The 10,091-nt window shown below is 53.9% G+C and overlaps 1 protein-coding gene across 1 annotated transcript; it reads left to right on the top strand.

Moving 5' to 3' along the window:
• The first annotated feature begins 3,317 nt into the window (after window positions 1–3,317).
• Window positions 3,318–8,164, top strand: LOC149809528 (CHD3-type chromatin-remodeling factor PICKLE-like). The gene is made up of 10 exons (XM_089994793.1): window positions 3,318–3,668; window positions 3,733–3,792; window positions 3,918–4,172; window positions 4,650–5,018; window positions 5,393–5,715; window positions 6,078–6,249; window positions 6,862–6,975; window positions 7,285–7,374; window positions 7,636–7,693; window positions 7,782–8,164. The coding sequence occupies exons 1-10, from the start codon at window positions 3,318–3,320 to the stop codon at window positions 8,162–8,164; spliced, it is 2,175 nt and encodes a 724-aa protein (XP_089850919.1).
• The last annotated feature ends 1,927 nt before the right edge of the window (window positions 8,165–10,091 follow it).

Consider the following 10,091-nt stretch of genomic DNA (forward strand, 5'->3'; position numbering starts at 1 on the left):
GTGACTGTGCTGGTTGTCAACAGCTCGCATCCCCGTTTGACCTCGCCATGGTACACGCCTGTCAGCGATCATGTTTGATTGTACCGGAATCTTTTTTTAAAGATTACTTTTCTTCAACATGATTTCTGTTCACGGAGTCATAGCGGCCGCAAACTTTCGGTCGCTGCAACATTGGCGCAATAGAAACGACCTCGAACTTCGATGCCGTATGATAAGGCCTGCTGTTGGCATGACACGCTTAGTTTTCTGGCATTTGAAGATACCCGAGAGCACATGCTCGATGGTGTGCTGAGAAGCTGCAGCTTGCGTTCCCGTTACATCGTAGCAACAACACACACATGCGCCAACGTACATGCACCTTTCAATGCCAATGCGGTTGCTGGGTGTGTGCCTGGCTAGTACTGGAATGTCATATTTTCATGTAGCATTTCGTGCCAATGCTCATGTATATGGCTGATACTGTCGGGATGCCACGACTGTGAACCCGCAGTACTGGTATCCATTGCAAGGGTTTCTACATTTGTCAAGGACAGCCAGTGCCCAATCATCGTTCAATGAGTTCAAAACCCCATCGAAGGCATCTAGCCTGCAGAGATTGGCCGACATGCAAGTGATGAGTGACATTTTGTAATGTCTGCCTGCCAATGTTTCTTCAATGAATGTGGGCCCACACTGTCCACATGGGGCATTTACATTCATTTGTACGCCATGCAGTGGGACGAGACCTGTTTTGAATGCAAGCAGCAAAAGGATGCGGGGCAGCTTCTTTGCTGTGAGTACAAAGCTGGCAAGAAAAGCTGCAGCAGGGTGTACCATATGTCGTGCTTAGACCCCCCTCTTACCAAGTACGCCTGCCCAACAAATGACGCCTGTTCCTCTATGTTTTCTTGTGCCGTTTCTGCGTCAGCAAGCCACATCATACATCTATTAGTTCATTTGACCGGTTAGGCTTGCCTCAGGTGATGGTAGTGGTAGCACTGATTCCCTCAAGTAGCTTGAAGTTGCCAATATACATGTGGATGCGCTGGTGTTGCAAAAAGATACATCATCATCAGTTAACCCCAGAAACTTTCCTATTTTATGGAATCCGTTATCGAAGCATGATCCTCGCTTCCATGTTTTACTGTTGCCCTATCACAACGCTATCGCACCCATCACAGTTCCAGAGTGCAATTGGCAGCCATGTGCTTCTTCATGTGCTTCTTCATGTAGTCTTCATGTAGTATTCATGTACTCTTACGTTCATTGCGTACTGAGTCTAGCCCAAATCAACCTTTCTTGAAGGCCTATCATAAGGCTCACCTTCCATGACGGAAACAGAACGCGAGTGGGGCGAATTCGTCTAATGTCCAGAATGTACAGTGGCATCACAACCAGTTGACCCTTGGCAAGGGCCTTGTACACATACATGTTCGCTTGCCTGAATGCCTGAATGCCTACTAGATCATATTTTGGTTTGTCATTTCTGTAGTCTTCCAGCTCTGACTGGCGTCTCTCAAGGGTTGCCTTTGTCACACCAGGCACCCTAGTCTACCAGGACAAGGACAGAAACCTTTTGTTTGCACGAGATGTGGCAGATGCAGTGCATAAGCATGCTCGCTTTGTCACGGTCAACCATGGGACACAGAGTCCACGTGATGCAATTAAGTTCTACCTGGCTTTTTGCCACCCGAAACCAAGAGTCGGCACCGCATGGCGGGGATGGCAGTATAGAGCGCGATATTGAGTATGAAGTCTTCAATGCAGAGCGCCGAAAGGCAAATGGTTCTGTCCAATGTGCACCAAAAAGGAGGAGCTGAAGTCCGTCGAGAAATTCCTCGCCATCCGGTTCATCGTGGAGGAGGAGGAGGGGGAGGCGACCAGCCCGTCCAAGGCCAAGCCACGAGCGCGCGAGCTGTACTGCAAGTGGCAAGATATGGCGTACATCCACTGCGACTGGCAGCCAGAGGCCTGGGTGTTGGAGATGAGCGCCGTGTTTCCGGGCCTCAAGCAGCGGTACCGCAACTTCTTGTCCAAGGTGGAGCAGCGCGGCGGGATGGAGGGCATGGACCGGGACGACGAGGAGAATGGACTTGAGAATGGCGTGGACCCTCAGTGGCTGTGCGTCGAGCGCTTTATCAGCAGTGACATCGAGAACGGTGTGCCACCAACTGGATGGACGACGTTCTGCAGAACTCTTGATTCAATGAACGGTGGAATGAACTTCATTCAATTTTTCTGTTGACTGCGTTTGTAAGCCTGCATGGCACCTGCTTGAGGTCTGTGCTGTCTGATTAATGATCAAGTCAGCTGCACCATGAGCTGCAGGAAGCCTGGGATTCAGTGTATTGTGTTTGGCAGCGACTGCCATCGCAGTTCGGACAAACAGAGTGCGGGCATGACAAGAATTGCGGGCGAACACCACTTTGTGTTGCGCCTGTAAGCTAGCATCTCTCGATGTACATGTCTGGCCTGTCGTTGCCAGTGAAGTGACTGCAGCTGGTTGTCCGCACAGGATCGCTGATGTACCTGACAAAGTGGAAGGGTTTGGAATATGAGCACTGCACGTGGGAGGTCGTCGCAGACCTGGAGGAGTTCGAGGAGGAGATCAAGGCGTTCAAGGCTCTCAGGCCTGTGGACGAGGTGGCAGCCGAGCTCAAGGCCCAGCACAATGCAGCCATGAAAGCGGCGAACGAATCGACCCGGAAGGATGCTCGCACTTACACTGAGACACCCGCTTTTCTCCCGGGTGGCGTGCTGCACCCCTATCAGCTGGATGGCCTCAACTGGCTGCTGCTCCGCTTCCATCGCAAGCAAAACATGATCCTTGCGGATGAAATGGTGCGTGGGGATGCGGAGCTATTGTGCCGAGCATGACGCCGTTTCGTCTGCTGAGGAATTGCTATCAGGCATCATTGTTCGACTCACCGTGTGTTTCTTGCTTGTTAGAACAAGGAGCCTTTGCAGAAGAATCACATCATGTAATGAGGCCCGCAGGCATCACACATCGCTGACGGCACTTCGTTTTCTGCAGGGCCTGGGCAAGACAGTGCAGAGCATCTCGTTCTTGGCCTGCCTTCGGTGCGCTCTTTCGTCTTCGATGCATTTTTCTTGATGTTTCTCACTGCAATGCGTGAAACATCGGCTCCGCCTTGTTGATGATAAGAGCTCATCAGATGCGCTGCAATTGTTGTGTCATCAAGTAAGCGGCATGCTTACGGGCCCTCTCAGGACACCCGAGTGCTGCGTATTCGCCATTTCGTCATGTGGTGTTGATGTACCATTTTACAACATCACCGCGTCCACCCAAGCATGGGCAGCTGCAAGCGCGTCCATCAATGGCTACGGCTGCTTGCAGGGAAATGGGCATCCCCAAACCGCACTTGGTGGTGGTCCCGCTCTCAACCATGCCCAACTGGGAGCGGGAACTTGCCAAGTGGGCTCCTCAGCTGTACGTGGTCTCCGTCAAGGGATCCAGTGTATCTCGAGACACCATCCGCAAGTATGAGTACCGAGTCGAAGGCACGGCACAAAAGACGCCAGGAAAGAACAGGCGGGACAAGAACCGCAACCTGCGCTTCAACGTCATTCTCACAACTTACGAAAGCATTCAGCAGGTTCGCTTTGTGCTTGCCTTGAGCATGCTGTCCTTGACGGCAATGGTCGCCACGGATTTTATGCAAGGTGATGTATGTAAGTGCACTGCTTATCGTTTGTCTTACAGCAGCTGGTATGTTGTTACTGGTTGCGTAGTTTGTGGCTGACAGCACTGTGCGAGGACTGGGATGCAGTGATGGATCAGTGAACACCCGTGTACATCGGACGAGAAGCTGCAGTCCAGGCATATCGTAAACGCTCTTTCCAAGAAGGTGTGTGAGCAGTGATATGTGGAGTAAATGCAATCGTGTATTGGCAATGTATCCTGTTCTGGCTTGCAGGAAGCCGGCTGGTTGGGCCAGATTGACTGGGCCACACTGACGGTGGATGAGGGTCACCGCCTGAAGAATGCCAAGTCCAAGCTCTTCCAGATCCTGAAGGACTTTTCAGTGGACTGCCGCGTTTTGCTGACAGGCACGCCCCTGCAGAACAACCTGGACGAGCTCTTCTTCCTCATGAGCTTCATCGAGCCCCACAAGTTCGACAGCCTCACTGCCTTCCAGGAGAATTTTGCGCAGATCAACAAGCAGGAACAGGCGCGTCACCACCTGCCAGTGCAATCCCAGGCTATGACCCATTTTCCTGTCGCCCCGATGCTTGTCCCTATGTTTCCCCGATGTTCCCATGCTGATGGAAGTGCTCCTCAACATCGCAACCTGTCTACCAGTGTGTCTTGCATGGCAGCGCTGGAGAGCTGAGATGTGTGACATTGGACAGCTGAAATGTATAGGAAGCTTCTTATGGTACATTGAGTTCTCTAAAAGGTGATGATGTTCTCGATTCGTCTCATTCCCTGTCACTTACATTCAATCTCACTCAAACATTGCCGAGGAGGTGTTGAGCTGACACATGCGACACCTGGCAGTCTTCAGGCGAAGCACGGCCTCTGATGATGTTGCTTTATCTTTTTTTTCCCTACCGCATCCACATGGACATTGGCAACTCCAAGAACTACTTGGGAATCAGTGCTACCAGTACCGTCACCTCTGACGCACGAAATGGAGAACGTGCAGGTGGAGAAGCTGCACGACATGCTGGCAACTCACATCCTGCGGCGCGTGAAAAAAGACGTCCTGAAGCAGCTGCCGCCGAAACGCGAGCAAATCGTGCGTGTCGAGCTGTCGAAGCAGCAGAAGGACTTCTACAAACAGATCCTGATCAAGCAATACCCCGCGCTTACTGGCAAGGACGGCCAGAACTCTGCAGGGTTCCTCAAGAACGTCATGATGGAGCTCCGCAAGTGCTGCAACCACCCCTATCTGTTTGAGGGCACTGAGGAGCTTGCACAGACCGAGGATGGCAAGGACTCGTTGACCTCGCTCATCGCAGCCTCGGGCAAGCTGGAGCTACTGGACCGCATGATGCACATCTTCCGGAAGCAGGCATGCCTTGCCCATACTCAATTGCGTTCACTTGGCGTACTTTGGTGATGATAGCCGTGTTGATGAGGATGGGATGCATACATGGAACATCCACTGATGGCGTTGCGATTGCGCTTCTGATGCAAACCGCCATGCATGTGCCTTTGCTTTGTACTGAACACCGTTAGTTGGCTACCCAAGAGCAGCGGACACCGATCGGCGTGGCCATGAAATGCTAGTTTCCCCAATTGCAAACCGGCTTGCATACACTACCACAAATGCAGACTTTTGCATGCTTGAGACTCGCCTACATGGAGTCGTCAGTACCTGCGTGTGTGGACAGACGCATGTTCAGACAGATGCACTTCCATAGCAATTTTGTCCTCTGAATGCAGGGCCACCGTGTGCTCATCTACAGCCAGTTCACGCGCACCCTGGACATCCTTGAGAGCTGGCTGCAAGGCCGGCAGTGGGCGTACCAGCGCATCGACGGCAGCATCCGCGGCTCGGACCGCCAAGTGCGCATAGACAAGTTCAACAACGACCCCGAGAACTACTGGGTGTTCCTCCTCTCCACCCGCGCTGGCGGCCTGGGCATCAATCTCGCCACCGCCGACACCGTCGTCATCTTTGACAGCGACTGGAACCCTCACAACGACATCCAGGCCCAAGCACGCGCACACCGCCTCGGCCAGCAAAACCCTGTCTTCACGTACAGGTATGTTTTATTGTCTTCTCATAACTGTCCTTGTACGGTGTCGATGCCCACCCTGCACCGTACACCTCACTGCCTCCGAAAATGCCACGCGGTACCAGTGCTATGCCAGTTTTCATGCCCACAAACCTTCTCTCTTTGTGTACATAGGCCGCACATGATGTCGCGTCATCATCTGTGAGGGTTATCAAGTACCTTTCTGTGACATTTTGCATGGCATGCACATTGCTGAGCAGCTTCTGTAACTGCATGCGATGTAAAGGCAGGCGATGTTCGAGCACTGATCAACGTTACCGTTGGCGGACGGATGGTGCGCATTCCTGCAGTGTGGCACTTGTGTTGAGGATGGCTAGGAGCGTGTGCAGGCTTGTGACGCGAGGCACAGTGGAGGAGCGCATGATGCAGCGCGCCAAGGAAAAGCGCATGCTGGAGACGGTGGTCATGGGCCGCCCGGACATGAAGCAATCCGACCTGGACGACATCCTGCGCTACGGCGCCATGGAGCTGTTCATCGACGATGACAAAGACGACGATGATGCAGATAAGGAGCCAGCCAAGGACTCCGGTGACGTCGCCAAAGCCAGCGATGCACCTGCTGACGCCGCCACCTCAGACGCAGCCGTTGCCAACGGCGATGCAGTCACGAAGGACGGCGGTGGTGCGGTGTTGTAGCTCTGGCATGACTTTGTCGCACGCTGTGGATTCGACTGCCACAACATTCGCGCACATCAGTATCTGTGCGTATGTGCGCGCTTGTTTTCAACGCATGGTATTACTCAAGGCGTGGGCGACATATTTTGTCTGCCTTCGAGACCCAGCTGCTTTTGTCAAGCAGCTGGGTCAAGCAGGCAGCATCATGGGCAGCTGAAACATGCGTGATGCAGATTTCGCAATCGTCATGCACAAGGCGAGCTCATTTTGTTCCCTAGCACGATGAGATAACGCGTATGCGTTCTCATGTACCTCTCATTATTTGTCGCGCACTAGCTGAGCATTTCATGCACGTATGCAACTTCATGTCCCGCTCCCCTCCTTCTAGCTCTGATGCCGCATGCGGAAGTTGACAATTGGATCGCTGCCGATGCAGAGGCAAAGAAGGAGGATGCGGGGCCGTCTGGGAGCAGTGCGGACAAGGAGAAGAAAAAGGAGAAGAAACGCATCGTCTATGACGAGAGTGCACTCGCGCGCCTCATCGACCGTGATGCAGCTTTGGCGATCCAGCAGGAAGAGGAGGAGGACAACGAGTTCATGGCAGCCTTCAAGGCATGTTACCACCCGCATTGTGCAGCCGTCGAGCATGTGCAGCAAATAATGACGTAGATCGAATACGACAGGGCTATGAGCACGGGGGGTGAGGCGGGGTTCACATTGATACAATAAGTGCTGGTGCAACGTTTACTCGGACATGACTGGCACGTTTTGTCTCACACGCTTCATGCGCTCGCATGGACAGGCTCGCGTCACAGGATTACCGGCCCTGATACCTACCTTTTGCAAGATTTCTTTAGCGCCGTCGATACTGCCATTAGCTGAAGGATACTGCTGTCAATGGCTGTGTGCAAGCACATGCAGGTGGCGAACTTTGAGCTGTCAGATGCGAGGCAGCCGCTTTGGCGGAGAGGGAACAGGCAGAGAGCGCGAAGGAGGCTGCTGCCACAGAGGGCAAGTTCTGGGATGCGCTGCTCAAGGAGCACTACGTAGATAACAAGTCGCAAGAGCAGGCCATGCTTGGCCGTGGTCGCCGCCGCCGACACCAGGTGCGCAGCACATGTACCTCCTGTGCATGCTGCAGATGTTAGCACGTGTTGTGTCTTCCACCCATTTCTCAGACTTTGGAGAGTTCGAGCCGTCTTGGTCGAAAAAGTGAGCGACTGTACTCCATTGCATCAACTTTAATATTCTGAGCGTACTTGATGGTTCCAGGATGAATCCAGGGAGGTCGTGCTAGTTGCCAGCTTTCGGACGATCGCATGTTCACTCGGTGCACCATGCGTGTACAAACCGTGCTTGAACTTGTTGGCCAAGGGTGATCGTGGGTTCGTTCCTCCTTTCCTCATGCATTTCTTCAGTTGTTCAACACGGGTGCGTCGTCCAGGTGAGCTACGCAGAACAAGACGAAGACGGCCGGCCTGTATTGAAGCGAAAACGGGAGGACGGAAGCGACAGTGACTCGGACGAGTGGCAGCCCGAGGACCGCGAGGAGCACCAGAACCAGATGTACAGCAACGAGGCCCCGACATCGCCCATGTTTGCCGTGTACGGCCTCACGCAGAAGCTGCGCAACGAGTTTGTGCGCTACGTGATGACCTGGGGCCTGCCAGCCGGCGAGGATGGCTTCCAGTGGGGTGCGTGGTCACTCAACCCCGACAGCAAACTGTTAATACAGCGCACTCTCGCAGAACCTTGGGTTGCAGCTGCACGCGTGATGTGGAAACTCGTCAGGAGTGCTTGAAACGATGGCTTGGCTCTTGCCCAGCGAAACCGAGTTTGGCCTGCTAAGAGGCTGGCACCCATGGATGGTGTGATTGTACTCGACGTGTCTTCTCCGTGTGGTGCAACATGGTGCAATTGCAGCAGCGTCCCGTACTCAGGGCATCCTTGTCTTGCAGGCCTTTTCGCCCAGAAGGCCAGCAAGCTGCACGCCCTGAGTGGCTGTGCACTTGAGGACCTTGTGAGCTATGGCAAGGTGCTGCTGCACGTGCTGTCAACCGAGTCGCCGACTGCGACTGCCGACCCCAGCACAATAGTGTTGCCAACTTCCCGATTGACAGTACCTAGTGAAATTTTGTACTCCGACCGCTACAAAGCGAGTGACATTCTGGGCCGCATTGGTGCCTTGCACCTTGTCCGCAACAAGCTTGCTGAGACCAAGGCACAGCCAGGCACTGCCTTCCGCATCAACGCTGGCGCTAATCGCGACATGGCCGCTTGGCTCCGACAGCACCCACAGCTGATGGTAGGCCTACCAGCTCTCTTCGCATGTCATCACCGCTCAGCCTGTACTGTAAAGCCAAGTGTTTGCCAACGCTTTCACATTTCCCGTTTGCTGGGTGTGCGCTGTGCTGGGAGGCGAGAACGAGCTGCATGAAATGTCGAAGCATCCGGTCGAAGCACAAACCGCGTCAAATTCTGAATCACATGAGTGCCCAAGATGGCTTGCAAGACAGGGCTGAAGTCGAATGAAAGTTTGTCGGGTGATCAGGATAAGGGGCGATTATGGTTGGCCCTCAATCCTCAATCCTGGCTTTGCGGATGTGTACGTATTGGAACCTCAGATCATCTATGGATGATGTAGCGTTGCCCGCAGCGTGCGCAAGTATTGAGTGCGTCTTGTCAGTATGCTCGAACATTAGCGAGTGCACACGAAGCATGCAGGCTCTGCAGAAGCAGCCAACAGGGGCGTCCATGGCAGCTTGGCGGCCCGAGCACGACAAGCGCTTGCTCGAAGGTATCTTCGTGCACGGGGCGATGTCATTTGCACGTCCGCTCGTGAACGATGCCAGCTTAGGTCTAGCGAGCGCGATACGTACCACGCTCGGCTTGCCTGACTACGACGAAGCTGCCACCGGAGGTGCCAAGGATGGTGACAGCGGCGACGACGTCATAGTGATGGATGAAGATTCGCCGACAGCAGGGGCTGCAGCTTGCACGGAGGAGCCCGAGGGCACTGACAAGGCCGATGCGGCAGGTGGCAGCAAGGACAGCCGAGCCAGCCCGGCTGACATACAAAAGTACAAGAACCTAGAGGGCCAGTTCCTGCGTGCCCGCTTTGAATCGTTGATTCATGAGCTCGCCTGTGAATATGTCAAGCGCTCCCCAACTGACGTCAAGTACCCAGGTGCGAATCCGCCTGATGAGCTGCTCAGGCCTGTTCACCGCACATCTATACTCTCTGTGGTTGCAAGTTCGCCCACGATGCTCCATCGATTTAATCATGCAGCCCTCCGCGCAATGTATTCACGCAATGTATCTGTGGCATACAGAGAAATGGCTGTAGGTATTTTCGTGTTGCATGAGATGATGGTAACGGTAGCACTGATTCTCAAGTAGTTCTGGGTGTTGCCAATGTCCATGTGGATCGGTAGTGTTGTTGAAAGGAAGATCATGAGCGGACGGTTGGCTGTGCAGGTGGTCTGGTGTCCAGGTCGGCCCTTGTAGAAACAGGGCTCACTCCGGTCAGCCTCAGCGCACTCATGACATGTGCAGCTGGATGTGAGGCTGCGCACATGGCAATTCAGGAGCACACTCGCAAGGCGGTGGGAGCGACTCATCCTCAGGCAATGACTGATGCCGCTGCTCGCTTCCGAACGCTCGTCAACGTGCGCTCTGCTTTGCTGGCCTTGCTTGTCCGTCAACTTGCATGCAATGCAGCGCTCCCG

Source organism: Nuphar pumila, unplaced genomic scaffold (genome assembly GCF_984573655.1).
Source record: "Nuphar pumila unplaced genomic scaffold, dmNupPumi1.hap1.1 HAP1_SCAFFOLD_1128, whole genome shotgun sequence".
Classification (NCBI taxonomy): domain Eukaryota; kingdom Viridiplantae; phylum Streptophyta; class Magnoliopsida; order Nymphaeales; family Nymphaeaceae; genus Nuphar; species Nuphar pumila.

Bases quoted from the DNA above. Each gene is read 5' to 3' on its own strand.
- LOC149809528 (XM_089994793.1), top strand. From the start codon at position 3,318: ATGGCTACGGCTGCTTGCAGGGAAATGGGCATCCCCAAACCGCACTTG. The intron at 3,669-3,732 runs GTATGTAAGTGC...CTGGTTGCGTAG, and splicing joins CGGATTTTATGCAAGGTGAT to TTTGTGGCTGACAGCACTGT. The intron at 7,375-7,635 runs GCAAGTTCTGGG...TGATGGTTCCAG, and splicing joins GGAGGCTGCTGCCACAGAGG to GATGAATCCAGGGAGGTCGT.